General features: G+C 41.3%; 1 protein-coding gene across 2 annotated transcripts in view; it reads left to right on the forward strand.

The window, feature by feature from the left end:
- Window positions 1-23,375, forward strand: part of PLEKHA8 (pleckstrin homology domain containing A8) — a gene marked incomplete at both ends in the record, with an annotated part of 57,550 nt that overhangs the window by 4,276 nt on the left and 29,899 nt on the right. For both annotated transcript variants that reach the window (XM_079711423.1, XM_079711424.1), the window contains 2 exons: window positions 21,117-21,233; window positions 22,254-22,409. In XM_079711423.1, coding sequence (XP_079567549.1) covers window positions 21,117-21,233; window positions 22,254-22,409 — 273 coding nt within the window. The remainder of the gene's footprint in view (window positions 1-21,116; window positions 21,234-22,253; window positions 22,410-23,375) is intronic.

Here is a 23,375-nt window from a genome sequence, read left to right on the forward strand (position 1 = left end):
CTGTGTAAACAGTGCCAAGAGGCCATCTGGAATGTGAGTGATTCAGAGCAAGATTCTCATGGTCTCACAGCCACTGGTCAACCTTTTTTGTTGTTACTTTTCTTTTAACATCTTTACTGAGATATGAATTAACCTCTGATGAATTTCACCCATTTAAAGTATACTAGTCAAGGGCTTCCCTGGTGGCGCAGTGGTTGAGAATCTGCCTGCCAATGCAGGGGACATGGGTTCGAGCCCTGGTCTGGGAGGATCCTATGTGCCACGGAGCAACTAAGCCTGTGCACCACAACTACTGAGCCTGCGCTCTAGAGCCCGCGACCCACAACTACTGAGCCCACGTGCCACAACTACGGAAGCCCGCGTGCCTAGAGCCCGTGCTCTGCAACAGGAGAAACCACAGCAATGAGAAGCCTGCTCACCACAACCAGAGAAAAGCCCGCGCACAGCTACGAAGACCCAATGCATCCAAAAAAAATAAAATAAAATAATAAAATAAATAAATTTATGAAAAAATAGGACTAAAAGGACATTTTTGAAATAAAAAGTACAATATCTGAAAAAATTTTAAATCACTCAGTAGATGGGCTTAGTAGAATGCAGATGACACAGGAAAGAATCAGTGAACTTGAATAAATCAGTAGAAAGTATCTAGTCTGAAGAACAGAGAGAAAAAAGATTGGGAAAAAATGAATAAAAACTCAGGGACTTGTGGGACAATAACAAAAGGTCTAACATTCTGGCACTGGAGAAGGGAGAAAGGGAAAGGGGAAAGAAATTGGTGAAGAAAAGGGGTTTGAAAAAATGATAACTGAAAATTTCCCAAATTAGGTAAAAGTTACAAATTTACAGATTCAAGAAGCTCAGCAAACTCCAAGCAGTATAAACTCAAAGAAAGACATACCCACACACAACATAATGAAACTGCTGAAAGCTAAAAAAAAATCTTAAAAGCAGCAAGAGTAGAAAGACGATACATATAGGGAGACAACAATTTCAGTATCTGGGATTTCTTTTCAGAAAGCATAGAGGCTAAAAGAAAGTGGAACAACATCTTTAAAGTGCTGAAAGAAAGGAATTGTCAACACAGCATTCTATATCCAATGAAATAGTATTCAAGGGTTAAGGCAAAACAAAAATATCCTTAGATGAAGGAAAATTGTAATAAGGAAATGCTACAGGCAGTTCTTTAAGCTGAGGGGAAGTGGTAATGGGGGAAGTTAGAACATCAGGATTAAAGGAAGAACAACAGAAATGATAAATATCTGGGTAAATATAATAGACTTTTTCTCCTTTTAATTCTTTAAAATGTGTATGACTATTGGAAGCAAAAACTGTCACATTGTCATTGGGGGTATAGTGTTCATTGTATGTATATGTAATATATATGATAACTATGATAAAGTGGGAAGGCTGAAAGGACTTACATGGTTTTAGGTTTGTATGTTTTACTTGAAATGATAAAACAGTACTAAACAGGCTGAAAGTTAGATATGTGTTTCATAAGCCCTAGAGCAACTAATGAAAAAATACCAAGAGATACAGCAAAAACTCCAATAGATAAATTTAAATGGATTCATACAATCTGAAAGAAGGCAGAAAAGGGAGGAACAAAGTAACCCTGCACCCCCCCAAAAAAAACAGGAAACAATAAAAAAAAATAAAATATTGTCCCTAATTCCAACCATATTGATATCTAGATCTATATCTATTAAGTGTAAGTGGTCTAAACAGATGAAGTAAAAGATACAGATTGTCAGGGGAAAAAAAGAAGACCGAACTATATGCTGTCTATGAGAAGCCTACTTTAGAGATCAAGAAAGATTGAAAGTAAAAGTATATATGAACAGATGTAAAAATTCTCAGCAAAATATTAGCAAACTGAGTCCAAAAAATGTAAAAAGAATTGTACACCATGACCAATTAGAATTGATCCAGGATATGCAAGGCTGGTTCAACATTTAAAAATCAATTAATCTGGGCCTCCCTGGTGGCGCAGTGGTTGAGAGTCCGCCTGCCGATGCAGGGGATACGGGTTCGTGCCCTGGTCTGGGAGGATCCCATATGCCGCGGAGCGGCTGGGCCCGTGAGCCATGGCTGCTGAGCCTGCGCATCCGGAGCCTGTGCTCCGCAACGGGAGAGGCCACAACAGTGAGAGGCCCGCATACCACAAAAAAAAAAAAAAAAAAAAAAAAAAAAAAAAAAAATCAATTAATCTATCACATCAACAGACTAAAAAAGAAAAACCACACAATTGTATCAATAGATGCAGAAAAGGCATTTGGCAAATCATCCACTCATGATAAAAACTCAGTAAAATAGGGATAGAGGAGAACTTTCTCAACTTGATAAAGCCTAGCTACAAAAAACCTACAGCTGACATTGTACTTAATGGTGAGAACCTAGAAACTTTTCCACTAAGATCAGGTACAAAGCAAGGATATCCTCCCTCATCACTCCTTTTTAACCTCATACTGGAAGTCCTTTCTAATACAGTAAGGCAAGAAAAGGAAATTAAAACTATACAGATTTGGAGGACTTCCCTGGCGGTCCAGTGGTTAAGACTCCACACTCCCAATGCAGGGGGCACAGGTTAGATCCCTGGTCAGGGAACTAAGATCCTGCATGCCGTATGGAATGGCCAAACAAACAAAAAAGTATACAGATTCTGAAGGAAGACATAAAACTGTCTTTGTTCACCAATGATATGATCACCTATGTAGAAAATCTGAAAGAACTGACCAAAAAACTGGTACTGATAAGTGATTATAGCAAGGTTGCAGGATACAAGGTTAATGTGCAAAAGTCAATTGCTTTCCTGTATACTAACAATGAACAAGCGGAATTTGAAATTCAAAACACAATATCTTTACATTAGCACCCTTAAAACTAAAAGACTTAGCTATAAATCTAACAAAATATGGGCACGATCTATATGAGGAAAACTACAAAACTGGTGAATGAAATCAAAGAAGCTTTAAATAAATGGAGAGATATTCCATGTTCATGAATAGAAAGACTCAATGTTGTCAAGATTTCAGTTCTTCCCAACTTGATCTATAAATTCAATGCAATCCCAGTGAAAAACCCCAGAAAGTTATTTTATGGATGTCAACAAACTGATCCTAAAGTTTATATGGAGGGTTGGGGGCGGGTAAAAGACCCAGAATAGCCAACACAGTATTGAAGGAAAAGAACAAAGTTGAAAGACGGACGCTTCCTGACTTCAAGACTTACTATAAAGCTACAGTAGTCAGTATTGTGTGGTACTGGTGAAATAATAGACAAATAGATCTGTGTAACAAAATAGAAAGCCCTGAAGTACACCCACATAAATACAATCAACTGATCTTTGACAAAGGAGCAAAGGCAGTACAATGGAGCAAAGATAGTGTCTTCAAAAATGGTACTGGAACAACTGGACTTTTATATGCAAAAAAATGAATCTAGACACAGACCTTACACCCTTCACCAAAATTTATTCAAAATGGATCACAGATCTAATTGTAAAATGCAAAACTATGAAACTCTTAGAAGATAGTGTTGGAGAAAATCTAGATGACCTTGGGCATTTTGATGCCTTTTTCGATAAAATCCCAAAGACACAGTCCATGAAATAAATAATTGATAAGCTGGACTTCATTAAAGCTAAAAACTTTTGCTCTGTGAAAGACAATATCAAGAGAATTAGAAGACAAATAACAGACTAAGAGAAAGTATTTGTAAAAGACATTGGATAAAAGGACTGTTACACAAAATACACAAAAAAAACTCTTAAAACTCAACAATAAGAGAACAAAGAACCCAATCTAAAAATGGGTGAAAGACCCTAACAGACACCTCACCAAAAAGATATACAGGTGGCAAATAAGCATAGGAAAACTAGCTCCACATCATATGTCATCAAGGAAATGCAAATTAAAGCAACGATGAGATACCACTACACACCTGTTAGAATGGACAAAATCCAGAACACTGACAACACCAAATGCTGACAAGGATGTGAAGCAACAGGAACTCTCAAACATTGCTGATGGGAATGCAAAGTGGTGATAGCCACTTTAGAACAGTTTGGTGGTTTCTTACAAAACTAAACATACTCCTACCATATGATTCAGTGAAAGCACTCCTTGGTATTTATCCAAAGGAATCAAAAACTTAGGTCTACACAAAAACTTAGGTCTACACAAAAACTTATGTTCACACAAAAACCTGCACAAGGATCTTTATAGCAGCTTTATTCATAGTTGCCAAAACTTGGAAGCAAACAAGATATCTTTTAGTAGGTGAATGTATAAACAAACTGTGGTATATCCAGAAAATGGAATATTATTAAACACTTAAAAGACATGAGCTATTGAGCCATGAAAAGACCTGTATGAACCTTAAATATTACTAAGTGAAAGAAGTCAATCTGAAAAGGCTACATACTGAATGATTCCAATTACGTGACATTCTGGAAAAGGCAAAACTATGGAGACAGTAAAAAGATAAGTGGTTGCCAGGGGGAGGGGGTGATTGTTGTGGGAGATTAATAAGATGGGTATATATTATCATACATTTTTCCACACCCATAGAATGTACAACACCAAGAATGAACACTAAGGTAAACTATGGACTAAGGTAAATTACGGTGTGTCAATGTAAATGGTAAAAAAATGTACTGTTCTAGTGAGTGATGTTGGTAATGGGGAAGGCTATGCACATGTGGAGGCAGGGGACATGTTGGGAATTTCTGCCTCCCTCTCAATTTTGTTTTAAACCTGTAATTGCTCTAAAAATTTTAAGTCTTCTTAAAAAGTGTTAAAAAAAATAGGAAAAGGTATACCATGCAAACACTAATCAAAAGAAAGTGGAATTGACTATATTAACATAGACAAAGTGGACCTCAGAACAGGGAAAATTGCAAGGGATAAAGAAGACATTGCATAATTATAAAAGGATCAATTCATCAAAAAGACAGGAGTCCTAAATGTGTATCCAATTAAAAGCATATTGTCAAAATATATGAAGCAAAAACTGATAGAACTGAAAGGAGAAATAGACCACAATTAAACTTGGAAACTTCAGCATTCTTCTTTGAGTAATCCATAGAACAAGTAGACAGTAAATCACACAAAGATATAGAAGATCAGAACACTGTCAACCAACTTGACCTAATTGAGAATATAGAAGAGTCTCACAACAGCAGAATACTGCATTTTTTCAAATGCACATGGAATATTCACTAAAATTGACCATATTCAGGGCATAGTAGAAACCTTACCAAATTTAAAAGAATGTTCTGTGTCTTTACAAAAAGTAAACTAGAAATCAATAAGAGGAAGATGTAGGAAATCCCCAAACATTAGGAAATTAAACAGTACACTTTTTTGGAGCAGGCTCAGCGGCCATGGCTCACGGGCCCAGCCGCTCCGCGGCATGTGGGATCTTCCCGGACCGGGGCACAAACCCGTGTCCCCTGCATCGGCAAGCGGACTCTCAACCACTGCGCCACCAGGGAAGTCCCTAAACAGTACACTTTTAAATAACCTGTGGGTCAAAGAAGTCTCCAAGAAAATTAGAAAATATTTTCAACTTAAATTGAAAACATAACAGTGGTTGGCCAGGGGTAAAGTGTGGGGGGAGGGCTTGGCTACAAAGGGGTAGCACAAAGGAATTTTAAGGGGAGGATAATGGAGTTTTTCTGTATTTGATTATTATGGTAGTTGTTAGAGAACTATGAATTTATCAAAACACAGAACTGTTAACTAAAGAAGAAATTTCACTATGCATAAATTTTAAAATAAATACTAAAAAATTTAAATGTCTTTTAAATGGAATAGTTTTTTGTTTTTTTTTTAAGTGATGTGTTTGGATGAGCTACTTGTCACAAGACTGCTGAGTAAAAAATAAGGAAAGCTACAGTCAGACATGGGTATGACTCACAAGTAATCACTTTTTTTGGTTTGGATCTTTAAAGAAATAAGGGCATCTCTGTTTAGAAATTTTGATTTAAAAATGGTGACTGTTGTGAAATAAAAAAGGAAGAAAATATAGTGCAAAACCATCATGAGCTATGCCATTTTAGATCCAAATATAAGTGCATTTTTTAAAGAAAGTTGTGCTCATTGAAAAAATACATACTGTTCAACACTACTTGAACTGAAAAATGACTTGCAAACAATTGTCAATTAAGTATAAAAAGACATTTGCACTACGTGAGAAAAAAGCAAGCTGTTAACAATTTCAGAATAATGATCTTCAAATCTTTAATTTCTTTGAATAATGTTTTGTAGTTATCAGAGTATAAGTTTTACACTTCTTTTATTAAGTTTATTCCTGTTCTGTTCTTTTTGATATTGTAAATGAAATTATTTTCTTTTTAAAATTTTTTTAAATTTTATTTATTTTGGGCTGTGTTGGGTCTTCGTTGCCGTGCGTGGGCTTTCTCTAGTTGTGCAGAGCGGGGACTACGCTTCATTATAGTGCGTGGGCTTCTCATTGTGGTGGCTTCTATTGTTGTGGAGCACAGGCTCTAGGCACGCAGGCTTCAGTAGTTGTGGCTCACTGGCTCTAGAGCGCAGGCTCAGTAGTTGTGGCTCATGGGCTTAGTTGCTCCACGGCATGTGGGATCTTCCCCGACCAGGGATCAAACCCATGTCCCCTGCATTGGCAGGCGGATTCTTAACCACTGTGCCACAAGGGAAGTCCTGAAATTATTTTCTTAATTTCATTTTCAGATTGTTCATTGCAACTATATAGAAGTACAATTGATATGTGTATATTGGTCTTTTTTCCCCCAATATCTTTATTACAGTATAATTGCTCTACAATGGTGTGTTAGCTTCTGCTGTATAACAAAGTGAATCAGCAATACATATACACATATCCCCATATCCCCTCCCTCTTGCGTCTCCCTCCCAACCTCCCCATCCCACCCCTCTAGGTGGTTACAAAGCACCGAGCTGATCTCCCTGTGCTATGCAGCTGCTTCCCACCAGCCATCCATTCTACATTTGGTAGTATATATATGTCCATGCCACTCTCTTACCTCGTCCCAACCCACACTTCCCCCTCCCCATGTCCTCAAGTCCACTCTCCATGTCTGTGTGTTTATTCCTGTCCTGCCCCTAGGTTTTTCAGAACCATTTTTTTTTAGATTCCATATATATGTGTTAGCATACAGTATTTGTTTTTCTCTTTCTGACTTACTTCACTCTGTATGACAGACTCTACGTCCATCTGCCTCATTACAAATAACTCAATTTCGTTTCATTTTATGGGTCAATAATATTGCATTGTATATATGTGCCATTCTTTATCCATTCATCTGTCAATGGACATTTAGGTTGCTTCCATGTCCTGGCTATTGTAAATAGTGCTGCAATGAACATGATGGTACATGACTCTTTTTGAATTATGGTTTTCTCAGGGTATATGCCCAGTAGTGGGATTGGTGGGTCATATGGTAGTTCTATTTTTAGTTTTTTAAGGAACCTCCATACTGTTCTCCATAGTGGCTGTATCAATTTACATTCCCACCAACAGTGCAAGAGGTTTCCCTTTTCTCCACACCCTCTCCAGCATTTATTGTTTGTAGATTTTTTTTTTTTTTTTTTTTGTGGTACGCGGGCCTCTCACTGTTGTGGCCTCTCCCGTTGCGGAGCACAGGCTCCGGACGCGCAGGCTCAGCGGCCATGGCTCACGGGTCCAGCCGCTCCGCGGCATGTGGGATCCTCCCAGACCAGGGCACGAACCCGTGTCCCCTGCATCGGCAGGCGGACTCTCAACCACTGCGCCACCAGGGAAGCCCTGTTTGTAGATTTTTTGATGATGGCCATTCTGACTGGTGTGAGGTGATACCTCATTGTAGTTTTTTTTTTTTTTTTGGCAGTACGCGGGCCTCTCACTGTTGTGGCCTCTCCTGCTGCGGAGCACAGGCTCTGGATGCGCAGACTCAGCGGCCATGGCTCACGGGCCCAGCCACTCCGCGGCATGTGGGATCTTCCCGGACCAGGGCATGAACCCCTGTCCCCTGCAGAAGGCAGGCAGACTCTCAACCACTGCGCCACCAGGGAAGCCCTTGATTTCCTCTTTAATGGCTGTTAGCATTTGTCCTATGTATTGAGGTGCTTCTATGTTGGGTGCATAAATATTTACAATTCTTATATCTTCTTCTTGGATTGATCCCTTGATCATTATGTAGTGTCCTTCTTTGTCTCTTCTAATAGTCTTTATTTTAAAGTCTATTTTGTCTGATATGAGAACTGCTACTCCAGCTTTCTTTTGGTTTCCATTTGCATGGAATATCTTTTTCCATCCCCTCACTTTCAGTCTGTATGTGTCCCTAGGTCTGAAGTTGGTCTCTTGTAGACAGCATATATACAGGTCTTGTTTTTGTATCCATTCAGCCAGTCTGTGTCTTTTGGTTGGAGCATTTAATCCATTTACATTTAAGGTAATTATCAATATGTATGTTCTAATTACCATTTTCTTTATTGTTTTGGGTTTGTTATTTTAGGTCTTTTCCTTGTGTTTCCTGACTAGAGAAGTTCCTTTAGCATTTGTTGTAAAGCTGGTCTGGTGGTGCTGAATTCTGTTAGCTTTTGCTTGTCTGTAAAGATTTTAATTTCTCCATCAAATCTGAATGAGATTCTTGCTGGGTGGAATAATCTTGGTTGTCGGTTTTTGCCTTTCATCACTTTAAATATGTCCTGCCACTCCCTTCTGGCTTGAAGAGTTTCTGCTGAAAGATCAACTGTTAACCTTATGGGGATTCCCTTGTATGTTATTTGTTGTTTTTCCCTTGCTGCTTTTAATATTTTTTCTTTGTATGTAATTTTTGATAGTTTGATTAATATGTGTCTTGGCATGTTTCTCCTTGGATTTATCGTGTATGGGACTCTCTGTGCTTCCTGGACTTGATTAACTATTTCCTTTCCCATATTAGGGAAGTTTTCAACTATAATCTCTTCAAATATTTTCTTAGTACCTTTCTTTTTCTCTTCTTCTTCTGGGACCCCTATAATTCGAATGCTGGTGCATTTAATGTTGTCCCAGAGGTCTCTGAGACTGTCCTCAATTCTTTTTTTTTTTTTTTTTTTTGTGGTACGCAGGCCTCTCACTGTTGTGACCTCTCCCGTTGTGGAGCACAGGCTCCAGACACGCAGGCTCAGCGGCCATGGCTCACGGGCCTAGCCGCTCCTTGGCATGTGGGATCTTCCCGGACCGGGACATGAACCCGTGTCCCCTACATCGGCAGGCGGACTCTCAACCACTGCACCACCAGGGAAGCCCCTGTCCTCAATTCTTTTCATTCTTTTTTCTTTATTCTGCTCTGCAGTAGTTATTTCCACTATTTTATCTTCCATGTCACTTATCTGTTCTCTGCCTCAGTTATTCTGCTATTGATTCCTTGTAGAGCATTTTTAATTTCATTTATTGTGTTGTTCATCATTGTTTGCTCTTTCGTTCTTCTAGGTTCTTGTTAAACGTTTCTTGTGTTTTCTCCATTCTATTTCCAAGATTTTGGATCATCTTTACTATCATTACTCTGAATTCTTTTTCAGGTAAACTGCCTATTTCCTCTTCATTTGATCTGGTGGGTTTTCACCTTGCTCCTTCATCTGCTGTGTATTTCTCTGTCCTCTCATTTTGCTTAACTTACTGTGTTTGGGGTCTCCTTTTTGCAGGCTGCAGGTTCATAGTTCCCATTGTTTTTGGTGTCTGCCCCCAGTGGGTAAGCTTGGTTCAGTGCATTGTGTAAGCTTCCTGGTGGGTGGGACTTGTGCCTGTGTTCTGGTGGATGAGGCTGGTACTTGTCTTTCTGGTGGGCAGGACCGAATCTGGTCATGTGTTTTTGGGTTTCTGTGAGCTTAGTATGATTTTAGGCAGCCTCTCTGTCAGTGGGTGGGGTTGTGTTCCTGTCTTGCTAGTTGTTTGGCATGGGGTGTCCTGCAGTGGAGATTGCTGGTCGTTGAGTGGAGCTGGGTCTTAGTGTTGAGACGGAGGTCTCTGGGAGAGCTTTTGCTGATTGATATTATGAGGGCCCAGGAGGTCTCTGGTGGACCAGTGTCCTGAACTTGGCTCTCTCACCTCAGAGTCTCAGGCCTGACACCCATCCGAAGCACCAAGACTCTGTCAGCCACATGGCTCAGAAGAAAAGGGAGAAAAAAAAGAAAAAATAAATAAATAAAATTATTAAAGTCAAAAAAATTTTAAATGATTAAAACAAAGTAATTGAAAAAAAAAGAAGAGAGCAACCAAACCAATAAACAAATCCACCAGTGATAACGAGTGCTAAAAACTATACTAAAAGAAAATGGACAGACAGAACCCTAGGACAAATGGTAAAAGCAAACCTATACAGACAGAATCACACAAAGAAGCATGCACATACACACTCACAAAAAGAGAAAAAGAAAAAATATATATATATATAAAAGGAAGAGAGAAACCAAATCAATAAACAAATCTACTAATGATAATAGGCTCTAAATACTAAACTAAGATAAACATAAAGCCAGAAACAAATTAGACGCAGAAAGCAAATCCAAAATCTACAGCTGCTCCCAAAGTCCACCTCCTCAATTTGGGATGATTCATTGTCTATTCAGATATTCCAGAGATGCAGGGTACATCAAGTTGATTGTGGAGCTTTAATCCGCTGCTCCCGAGGCTGCTGGGAGAGACTTCCCTTTCTGTTCTTTGTTCACACAGCTCCCGGGGTTCAGCTTTGGTTTTGGACCCACCTCTGCGTGTAAGTCTTCTAAGTGTGTCTGTTCTTCACTCAGACAGCAGGGGGTTAAAGGAGCAGCTGATTAGGGGGCTCTGCCTCACTCAGGCTGGGTGGAGGGAGGGGCACAGACTGCGGGGCGACCCTGTGGCGGCAGAGGCCAGCGGCGGGCTGCACAGGCTCCCGGGAAAGGAGGTGCGGATAGTGACCTGTGCTTGCACACAGGCTTCTTGGTGGCTGCAGCAGCAGCCTTAGTGTCTCATGCCCGTCTCTGGGGTCCTCACTGATAGACGCGGCTCGCGCCTGTCTCTTGAGCTCGTTTAGGTGGTGCTCTGAATCCCCTCTCCTCGCGCACCCCGAAACAATGGTCTCTTTCCTCTTAGGCAGTTGGAGACTTTTTCCTGGACTCCCTCGCAGCTAGCTGTGGCGCACTAGCCCCCTTCAGGCTGTGTTCATGCAGCCAACCCCAGTCCTCTCCCTGGGATCCGACCTCTGAAGCCCGAGCCTCAGCTCCCAGCCCCCAGCCGCCCCAGCAGGTGAGCAGACAAGCCTCTCAGGCTGGTGAGTGCTGGTCAGCACCGATTCTCTGTGCAGGAATCTCTCCGCTTTGCCCTCTGCACCCCTGTTACTGCGCTCTCCTCCATGGCTCCAAAGCCTCCCACCCCCCGCCACCCCTTGTCTCCACCAGTGATGGGGCCTCCTAGTGTGTGGAAAGTTTTCCTCCTTCACAGCTCCCTCCCAGACATGCATGTCACGTGCCTATTCTTTTGTCTCTATTTTTCCTTTTTTTCTTTTACCCTACCCAGGTACGTGCAGAGTTTCTTGCCTTTTGGGACGTCTGAGGTCTTCTGCCAGCGTTCAGTAGGTGTTCTGTAGGAGTGTTCCACATGTAGATGTATTTCTGATGTATTTGTGGGGAGGAAGGTGATCTCCACGGCTTACTCCTTTGCCATCTTGAAGGTCTTCCTCGTGTATTGGTCTTTTTTTTTTAGTTTCTGCTTTATAACAAAGTGAATCAGTCATACATATACATCTGTTCCCACATCCCTTCCCTCCTGCATCTCCCTCCCTCCCACCCTCCCCATCCCACCCCTCCAGGTGGTCACAAAGCACCGAGCCGATCTCCCTGTGCTATGCGGCTGCTTCCCACTATCTATCTACCTTACGTTTGGTAGTGTATATATGTCCATGCCTCTCTTTCGCTTTGTCTCAGCTTACCCTTCCTCCTCCCCATATCCTCAAGTCCATTCTCAAGTAGGTCTGTGTCTTTATTCCTGTTTTACCCCTAGGTTCTTCGTGACATTCTTTTTTCTTAAATTCCATATATATGTGTTAGCATACGGTATTTGTCTTTCTCTTTCTGACTTACTTCACTCTGTATGACAGACTCTAGGGCTATCCACCTCATTACAAATAGCTCAGTTTCGTTTCTTTTTATGGCTGAGTAATATTCCATTGTATATATGTGCCACATCTTCTTTATCCATTCATCCGATGATGGACAGTTAGGTTGTTTCCATCTCTGGGCTATTGTGAATAGAGCTGCTATGAATATTTTGGTACATGTCTCTTTTTGAATTATGGTTTTCTCAGGGTATATGCCTAGTAGTGGGATTGCTGGGTCATATGGTAGTTCTATTTGTAGTTTTTTAAGGAACCTCCATACTGTTCTCCATAGTGGCTGTACCAATTCACATTCCCACCAGCAGTGCAAGAGGTTTCCCTTTTCTCCACACCCTCTCCAGCATTTATTGTTTCTAGATTTCTTGATGATGGCCATTCTGACTGGTGTGAGATGATACCTCATTGTAGTTTTGATTTGCATTTCTCTAATGATTAATGATGTTAAGCATTCTTTCATGTGTTTGTTGGCAGTCTGTATATCTTCTTTGGAGAAATGCCTATTTAAGTCTTCTGCCCATTTTTGGATTGGGTTGTTTGTTTTTTTGCTATTGAGCTGCATGAGCTGCTTATACATTTTGGAGATTAATCCTTTGTCAGTTGCTTCATTTGCAAATATTTTCTCCCATTCTGAGGGTTGTCTTTTGGTCTTGTTTATGGTTTCCTTTGCTGTGCAAAAACTTTGAAGTTTCATTAGGTCCCATTTGTTTATCTTTATTTTTATTTCCATTTCTCTAGGAGGTGGGTCCAAAAGGATCTTGCTGTGATTTATGTCATAGAGTGTTCTGCCTATGTTTTCCTCTAAGAGTTTGATAGTTTCTGGCCTTACATTTGGGTCTTTAATCCATTTTGAGCTTATTTTTGTGTATGGTGTCAGGGAATGATCTAATCTCATAGTTTTCCATGTCCCTGTCCAGTTTTCCCAGCACCACTTATTGAAGAGGCTGCCCTTTCTCCACTGTACATTCCTGCCTCCTTTATCAAAGATAAGTTGACCATATGTGCGTGGGTTTATCTCTAGGCTTTCTATCCTGTTCCATTGATCTATCTTTCTGTTTTTGTGCCAGTACCACACTGTCTTGATTACTGTAGCTTTGTAATATAGTCTGAAGTCAGGGAGCCTGATTCCTCCAGCTCCGTTTTTCGTTCTCAAGATTGCTTTGGCTATTCGGGGTCTTTTGTTTTTCCAAACAAATTTTGAAATTTTTTGTTCTAGTTCTGTGAAAAATGCCAGTGGTACTTTGATAGGGATTGCATTGAATCTGTAGATTGCTTTGGGTAGTAGAGTCATTTTCACAATATTGATTCTTCCAATCCAGGAGCATGGTATATCTCTCCATCTATTTGTATCATCTTTAATTTCTTTCATCAGTGTCTTATAATTTTCTGCATACAGGTCTTTTGTCTCCTTAGGTAGGTTTATTCCTAGATATTTTATTCTTTTTGTTGCAGTGGTAAATGGGAGTGTTTTCTTGATTTCACTTTCAGATTTTTCATCATTAGTGTACAGGAATGCCAGAGATTTCTGTGCATTAATTTTGTATCCTGCTACTTTACCAAATTCATTGCTTAGCTCTAGTAGTTTTCTGGTAGCATCTTTAGGATTCTCTATGTATAGTATCATGTCATCTGCAAACAGTGACAGCTTTACTTCTTCTTTTCCAATTTGGATTCCTTTTATTTCCTTTTCGGAAAGTAGAATTTCTAAGTGGATTCTTGGGCCTGAAATGGTCTCCCAGTATTCGGTAGATCAGCAGAGGCGATATCTAGAACAGAGCCACAACCACCAAATCGTTCATTCTGACAGCCATAGACAACCAGCGGGATTTTCATCAGGCAGAGAGCGGCTGCGCACATGATACACGGCTCCACGGTGACGTACAGCACCATGTGTTCAAACACCTCAGAAGGACTCTTGCCATGTCGACGACACCAATCTAGGGCCTGGTCGATGGCCACCATTTCTGCATGTTGAGTAGCATTTTTGGTTTGTTTAACTTCATTTCTTCCCTTCCCTACAACTTCATTGTTGTAGACCAAAAGGCAGCCAACAGGAACCTCAATATTTTCTAGGGCTTCTTTGGCCATTTGCATCGCCTGTTCCATCCACTTTTCGGTCTCCTCCGCCAACACAGAGCACGTGCCGCCCGTAGTCTGTGTGGGCCCTACGTTCGCCTCCATACTGCACCGGGGCAGCCTCGCTCGTGTATTGGTCTTATATCTTGCAACTTTGCTGAACTCATTTATTCTAATAGTTTTTTGGGGGTTTTTTTTGTGGTTTTTTTCAGTATGGGGGCCTCTCACTGTTGTGGCCTCTCCCGTTGCGGAGCACAGGCTCCGGACGCACAGGCTCAGCGGCCGTGGCTCACGGGCCTAGCCACTCCACGGCATGTGGGATCCTCCCGGACCAGGGCACGAACCCGTGTCCCCTGCATCGGCAGGCGGACTCTCAACCACTGCACCACCAGGGAAGCCCTCTAATAGTTTTTAAGTGGATTCCTTTTTTTTTATTTTTTTTTTTAATATACAGGAGCATGTCTGTGAATAGAGGTAGATTTGCTTCTTCCCTTCCTATCTGGATGCCTTTTGTAGTCTAATTGCCCTGGCTAGAACCTCCAATGCAGTGTTGAATAGAAGTGGTGAAAGCAAGCATCTTTATCTTATTCCTGATCTCAGGGGGAAAAACATCCAGTCTTTTGTCATTGGGTATGATGTTAGCTGTGGGGTTTTTGTAGATGCCCTTATCAGGTTGAAGAAGTTCCCTTCTATACCTAGTGTGTTAAGAGTTTTTATTATGAAAGGATATTAGATTCTGTCAAATGCCTTTTATACATTTAGTGAGATAATCATGTGATACCTTAGAAATATTACAGAAAAATCCAATTCAGGGTTGAAGTGAAAAATGGACATCTATTAGTCCATGTAACTGAAAAGTCCAGAGAGTATCTTATGTATAGGTATTACACAGTCTGATCGAAGTGTTCAAAAAATGTCATCTAGATTTGCTTCCTTTCCCTGCCTCCCTCAAATCCTCCCACCTGCTTTCCTTGTATGTGTAGACCATGTTTAGGTCCATGTGGTGGCAAAATGACTTCCAGCGGCTCCAAGTAAACATCTTTGAGACCGAAGAAAAAAGAGAGACAGTCTCCATTTCTTTCCACCTTTCCCCAGTCCCAGCAAAAGTCCCAGAATTATTTCTGGTTGGGTCCCTTGCCTGTCTTGGAACATATCATTGAGGAAAGGGGATGTGAAGCTCCATTTAAGGCTGAATCACAGGCCCACCCTGAGGCTAGTCAGCCCAACCCAAACTACATGGATAGAGTGTGGAGAAGGGGGTTTTTAGGAACAGAAATGTGGGAGGTGGATGCTGGGTTGCCAAAAATAAATGTCCACTGTACCTTCTATAGTGAAATAATCCAAGATAATACAAAATATGTGAAATTGGCATTTAAATACTTTATCCCCCTAGCCCATCCCTGGCAGCAGTAGCTTATATGAGCTAAAACTTTTCCCTGCTCATGGAAGTTTCTTGTCTAATCTTCTAAGCAGGGAGTTAGGCTGACACCACTTTCCATCTCTAGTAAGGGATGGCAAAAAAAAAGGGAGTAGGGTTGGACAGGAAGATAGTCTAATGGTAATTGAATGGATCAGGGACTGGTATAGACCCACAGTTTTCATCTGCTTTTTTGTTACCTTGAATATTTTATCATTTTCACGTGTATTAGGTTCTCCAGAGAAACAGAACCATACATATACATATGAGGAGATTTATGATAGGAATTGGCTCATGCAGTTTTGGAGATTATGAAGTCCTACAGTCTTTTCTCAGCAAGCTGGAGAACCAGAAAGGCTGGTAACACAATTCAGTCTGAGTTTACAGGCCTGAGAATCGAGGGTGGTGGATGGTTCAAGTCCTGGTCTGAGTCCAAAAGCCCAAGAATGAGGAGCATCAGTGTCCAGGGCAGGAGAAGATGGATGTTGCAGCTCAGGCAGAGAGAGGAGATTCACCCTTCCTCTGCCTTTCTGTTCTACTCAGGCCCTCATTAGATTGCATGATGTCCACCCGCACTGGTGATGGCAATCTTTACTTAGTCTGCTGATCCAAATGCTAATATCTCCCAGAGACCCCCTCACAGACACACCCAGAAATAATGGTTTACCAGCTATCTGAGCATCTGGTAGGCCAGTCAAGTTCATACATAAAAGTAGCCATCACCCAAACCAAGGTAACAGCAGATTAATTTAAAACAGGAAGTGCATTAATGGCCTCTTCATCATGCATGCCTCTTTTCTCATGCAATTCATCCATCATTCCTGAGCTGTATCTGAGCTTCCCAGCACTGTACATTGTGAAAGAGCAGTGTGTCTCTACATTACTCTGGACTCTCCATTGCTCTGCCTTTAAATCTCAGATAATGGGAATGAAACTTCTGTGGTCTCTTAACGTGCCTTCTGAAATTCTAGGAACTTTATGCTTTAAGGAAAAGTTTTTCTTGGTCACAGGTTTTATAGTTACAAACTACAGAATAAAATAATTGAAACTCTTCTAGTGTCATTATAACTTTTCCTAGATAAATACAGAACCTATTACAGAGAAGGTATTATTTCAGTTACTATTATCATTTACAAGCTACTTTTAAAATATATTGCAGCTGTGCTGTGTGCGTGTGTGTGTGTGTGTGTTTGGGTTATTTAACATTTTTCAGATTCCTGTAAGATAAACCTAGTTTATACCACATTTTTTCAATTTTTAGGCATTTTTTTTCACATTCCAACAGCTCTGAAGTCAGGAAGCATCTGAGAATGAGTATCATGTCATTGCTTAATGGGCAGGTTATGTTTTGTTTTTTTTTAATTGAAGTATAATTGATTTACAATGTGTTAGTTTCTGGTATACAGCAAAGTGATTCATTTATATATGTATTTTTTCTTTTTCATATTCTTTTCCATTATAGGTTGTTAGAAGAGATATTGAATACAGTTCCCTGTGCTATACATTACGACCTTGTTGTTTATGTATTTTCTATACAGTAGTTTGCATCTGCTAATCCCAAACTCCTAATTTATCCCTCCCCATCCCCCTTTCCCCTTTGATAACCATAAGTTTGTTTTCTATGTCTGTGAGTCTATTTCTGTTTTGTAAGTTCATTCGTATCTTATTTTAGATTTCACACATAAGTGATATCATATGATATTTGTCTTTCTCTGTCTGATTTACTTCACTTAGTATGATAATCTCTAGGTCCATCCGTGTAGCTGTAAATGGAACTTTTCATTCTTTTTTATGGCTGAGTAGTATTCCATTGTGTGTGTGTGTGTGTGTGTGTGTGTGTGTGTGTGTGCATGCACACACACACCACATCTTCTTTATCCATTCATCTGTCAATGGACATTTAGGTTGCTTCCATGACTTGGCTATTGTAAATAGTGCTGCTGTGAACATAGGGGTTCATGTAGCTTTTTGAATTAGAGTTTTTTCCAGATATATGCCCAGGAGTGGGATTGCTGGATCATACAGTAATGCTGTTTTTACTTTTTAAGAAACCTCCATACTGTTTTCCATAGTGGCTCCACCAATTTACATTCCCACCATCAGTGTAGCAGGGTTCCCTTTTCTCCACACCCTCTCCAGCATTTATTATTTGTAGACTTTTTAATGATGGCCATTCTGACCGGTGTGAGGTGATACCTCATGGTAGTTTTGATTTGTATTTCTCTGATAATTAACGATGTTGAGCATCTTTTCATGTGCCTATTGGTCATCTGTATGTCTTCTTTGGAGAAATGACTGTTTAGGTCTTCTGCCCATTTTTTGATTGGGTTGTTTGTTTTTTGTTTTTGAGTTGTATGAGCTATTTGTGTATTTTGGAAATTAAGCCTTGTCGGTCACATCACATGCAAATATTTTAGCTTATCTTCAAATTAATGGTATGTGATGGTTAATTTTTTGTGTCAACTTGCCTGGGCCATGGGGTGCCCAGACATTTGACCTAACAGCATTCTGGGTGTGTCTGAGGGTGTTTCTGGATGAGATTAACATTTGAACTGATAGACTGAGTAAAGTAAATCGCTTTCCCTAATGTGAGTGGGTCTCATCCAGTCAGTCAAAGACCTAAGTAGAACAAAAAGGCTGAGTAAGGGGTAGCTCTTCCTGCTTGACTGTTGAGCTGGGATACTGGTCTTTTCCTGTTTTCTTAGTCTCACTGAAACACTGGCTCTTCTTGGGTCTCAAGCCTGATGACTTTTGGACTGGAATTACAAATTGGCTCTCCTGATTCTCTCGCTTGCTGACTGCAGATCTTGGAATTTTGCAGCCTCTATAATTGCATGAGCCAATTCCTTATAATAAATTATATATTGATATACATACATATTATTGGTTCTGTTTCTTTGGAGAACCAAGACTAATACAGATGGGGTCCTAAATTTGATAAAATATGATTATTGAGGGTATGCTGAACTCCCTCTACTTGAGAGTCATAGTGGATTTGGAGAGTGTTCACACCAAACATAATCATGGGAGTTGAGCTGTAAGGGAGAAGATGCTACTGTTCTATACCAGGATAGCTTTCTAGCAATGGGGAGTCAAGGTTTGGGGGTTGTTATGCCAGGAGGGACAGTGTTACAAAGACATAGTTTTCTTCCCAACTCTGTTGTGTACTTCCGGTGTGACCTTAGATAGGTCACTTAATCCACCTGGGATTGGTTTCCTTCTCTGTAAAATGAGCTGGTTGGACTAGGTGATTTCAAAGGCCCTTTCCGTTTCTCAGATTCTTAGGAATTGATTCTTCTGTTTCAGTGAGGGGAGATGACGTAAGGTATAAATAATGACTCTCTTGCAAAGGGCTAAAATATCACTAATAATATCTGACTCCAGGAGTGTTGATTATCTACTCAACAAGACAATCTGATGATCAGTTTGATTTCCTGGATTGTAATGTTTGTGCCAAGAATAGTAGCCTTCGGGTTTGTGTTTCCGTAGAATTTGAAGCCAAGGTCAAGAAGCACCGCCTTCTGAAATAAAATTTTCAAGTTCACCCCAAGAGGTTTTCTAGCCAGTAATCAACTTGTGGGGGTGTTGAGATAAGGCCGAGGGGCTCTTGCTGTCCAGTAAAGGGTCTAGGTTCATCGCTGGGAAGGAAGTCCCCAGTATGAGATGGAATAAGAGGAACGTAAGCCATAGTTGTAGAATACATTACTCATCTTTGGTTGAGAAGGCTTTTAGGGAAGGATATTTCAGTGACTGGTATGAGGGTAGATATTGAGAATTGGTCTTTATCCAATTTTGTTTAAGGAAGTGAGAGATGTGGTACCTGAGCAGGCCTGAGTGTTCTGGTTCCTAGAAAGCAGACCCTGATGAAGTAAATGATGAGTGAAACATCTCGCCTGCCCCCTAGCTCCTGTGCCTGAGCTTAGATTTAGTGCTGACCACCTAGCCTCCTGATTAAAAATGTAAGTTTCCCTGAACTATGGTCTTAGGCTATGGGTGCTCCAGGAAGTGTACTAATCTTCTGTTATAGCGTAATAAATTGGTGCTGTTACCAGAAGGGGAACCCCTGCCAGGGCCCAAGAGTGGGCTCTTGTCTAACACCTGGGAATGAATTGTCCAAGGAGACACACATGCTGACAAAGCAAAAGACTTTATTGGGAAGGGGCCCCCCGGGGGGAGAGCAGCGGGGAAAGGAAACCCAGGAGAACTGCTCTGCCACGTAGCTCACGTCTCAGGTTTTATGGTAATGGGGTTAGCTTCCCAGGTTGTCTCTGGCCAGTCACCTTGCTTGTGCCCATATTTGGTCCAATTCCTGGTGACGCACGCATCTCTCAGTCAAGGTGGTTTCCAGCATCAGGGTTTCTGGGACAGCGGCAGGACATGTTATGGCTGGCATCTCCTCCCTCCTTTTGGCCCCTCCCGATTCCTGCCAGCTGGTGGTAGCTGGTCAGTTCCGTGTTTCTTATTGAGACCTCCTGTTGTGAGATAACTCGTGCAAGCAGTTATTATTCTGCCTGGCCAGGGTGGGCGGTTTCAGTTAGTGGTTCCCTAACAATACTACTTTGACATCAATTGGTGACTTACGTATTTAGCTGGTGTGAATCACTTCCCAAGGGCCCATCAGGTATGTACCTGAGCGGCCCTTGGGGCTCTGCGCAAAGCGCCTACCAACCTTCCCTCCAGCTGTCTCAGCTGTAGAAGAGTCTAGTGAGAGAAATGTATCCTTAAAAGGCTATGGCATTTCAGAGAAGGAAAAAATACATCTGATAAGGAGACTAACAAGGCTTATGCAGAGGTAGTCAGGGATGACATTTTAGGAAGAAGATCCAGTTTGAGCAAAAGCCCTGAGGCAGGCATTCAGCAAGTAAGTTTGGTTTGACTAGAACATAGGTTGTGTAAGAGGACTAGATAAGATGTGTGTTTCCACTGAATATGGTTCGTCCCCTGAAATGCTGTGAAGTAAAAGTAGTTAAGCCCTTGAATGTTTTAAGATTATTCCATTTCAGTGGATCAATACCAAATAGTAAGTTAAAGTTATCTTTCCTTAGGGAACATATGACCCTAAGCAGGCTTATTAGACAGCACTTCGTATGATGTTGAAAGGGCAGCATAATCTTTTATCTCATTTCTAGGTTTGGAATAATTTTTCTTAACCAGAGGGGAGGAGAGCAAGTATGTTAACAATAATGTTTGTAAAATAATAATCTTTTATCTTAGAAAAAGTAAAAACCAAAGATTACTAGTACTGTATTAGGGGGAAAAAGGAATAAAAATCATAAGTAATCCCATTACCTAGAGAATCATCACCATATTTATTGCTGATCCTTCCAGACGTCTATGCAAAAATGAGATCAAACATACAGATCTTTTCTAACTTATTTCTTTCTCTTAGAATTTTCCCCCAGAATGTAAGTTCCTTGGAGCTAGATAGAATCCAGCATCCTTTGTTAGGTCCTATTCCTATGTCCTGGGAAGCAGTAATTGAGACCATGCTCTTGCTTCTGTTTTCAGGTTGGCAGCCTCGGTGGTTCCTTCTCTGTGGGGGAATATTATCTTATTATGATTCTCCTGAAGATGCTTGGAAAGGTTGCAAAGGGAGCATCCAGATGGCGGTGTGTGAAATTCAAGGTGAGAAGCCAAGACACTTGCAGGTTTTGTTTTTCTTTCTGTTTCTCCCCCAAAATTAAAAAAACACTGGCTTCTGTGTGCCTTTCTCTGCTGCTCCCATAGTATAAAGATATATAATGTTATGTCCCCCAGAAAAAGTCTTACACGTAAGACCTAAAGCTGCAGCGAGTTTTTACAAGGAGGTTGGTTTAGAGGTAGTCAGAATAAATGAGAGCAGTGTGCTTATTAACCACACATGTAGTACTCATTCCTTGGTCACCTGCTCACCTCGGGCTTGTGGCAGTTTGCTAAGCTTATTTGTCTTTTTATTGCAACATCAAACACTTCTGTGTTTAAATCACGACACATACACACCTTCTCACCACCACCACCATGCTCAAAACTAAACAAACAAACACCTAACAGACCTACAAATAGCCTTTTCTTCTTGGTTTTGAGAATCTTGAGACATACTGAGAGGATGTGGCTCAGAAACTGACTAGAAGGGAATTTGGGGCATGGGGCTTGGGGAGGTGAAGGAGAGTGTGGCTTGCTTGTTTCTTCTCCTAAACTGTTCTAAGGGAATTCTCACATTTTTGATAAGACTAGTGAAGGAAAGTAGAAAGGAAAAATACTGTGTTCTTGATTGCTTTTCAATAACCCAAGGAGATAAAGAGCACATCCTTACTTGTTTGCATCAAGCCTTTTTGGCCGCAGAGCAGCATACTTTACACACACACACCAGAAGAGAGATTTTTCCTCTCTCCTCTTATAAACGATCCTAAGGAGATTTAGGTGATTTCTTTTTTAGGCCAAAGTCCTGGTGAGACCTTGGAGCCAATTGCAGAGTTTTCCCTCTCCATTAGCAGAGACCTCTAGGAAGAGATAAATAATCCAGGAGAAGTCGTAAGGGCTGACATCCTCTCTTGGAAGAAGCTCTCAGTGACTGGTGCGCCAGTTAAGCTCAAGAATTTGGGTGGAGTGGAGGCTACCCAGACAGGGCTTTTCTGGGTTTCTGACCTCCCTGTGCCTTGCTCCCAGTTCATTCTATAGATAACACACGCATGGACCTGATAATCCCTGGGGAACAATATTTCTACCTGAAGGCCAGAAGTGTGGCTGAGAGACAACGGTGGCTGGTAGCCTTGGGGTCAGCCAAGGCCTGCCTGACAGACAGTAGGACCCAGAAAGAAAAAGGCAAGTACTGATTGTCCTCTGGACTGGGAACCCTGGGAATCACCTAGTGGCATCTCTGGGTTCCCATATTTGTTATCTTGCTTCTGACCACGTAGCCATAGCCAGCTTTTTTTTTTTTTTTAAGTAGTTATGTATTCAGTATTTTATTTATTTATTTTTGGCTGTGTTGGGTCTTCGTTTCTGTGCGAGGGCTTTCTCTAGTTGCGGCAAACGGGGGCCACTCTTCATCGCGGTGCGCGGGCCTCTCGCTCTCGTGGCCTCTCTTGTGGCAGAGCACAGGCTCCAGACGCGCAGGCTCAGTAGTTGTGGCTCACGGGCCTAGTTGCTCCGCGGCATATGGGATCTTCCCAGACCAGAGCTCGAACCCGTGTCCCCTGCATTGGCAGGCAGATTCTCAACCACTGCGCCACCAGGGAAGCCCCCATAGCCAGCTTTTTATATCATGCAAGTGCTGTATATCTCAGTGGACCTTAAACAGTCTGACTCTTCTTTCTTAGCATGTCATAGTAGAAAGAATGCAGGTTTTGGAGCCAGATACAACTGGGTTCAAATCATGGCTTTGTGACCTTGACATAGATCACTTAACCTCTCTAATCTTCAGTTTCCTTATATTTTGAAGAGAGGTAATTACCTATCTTAGAAGGATTACCATGAAGTACCTCATCTGGCACAAAGTTGACTTTTGGTAAAGAGTAGCTGAGCCAGAGAAGCCTTGGATCTGGTATTTCCTGCAGTAACACCCCGTTTTCCCCTCCCTGTTCCTGGGGTAGATGGATACTTAATTGTCAGGTTGCTGCTGCTTAATGCTCATTAACTCAACATCATTAGGTCTCCTGAGAACCATGGCATAACTTTCTATTTTGCCTGGGTCATGAGCGCCAGGGCTTACTGCCTGAGCTCTGCCTTCCCAGCCCCCCAGCCTCGAATGTACAGCTGAAAAGATTGGTGGGAGAGAGGGGCCTCTGG

Source organism: Hyperoodon ampullatus (assembly GCF_949752795.1).
Source record: "Hyperoodon ampullatus genome assembly, chromosome: 9".
Lineage (NCBI taxonomy): Eukaryota > Metazoa > Chordata > Mammalia > Artiodactyla > Ziphiidae > Hyperoodon > Hyperoodon ampullatus.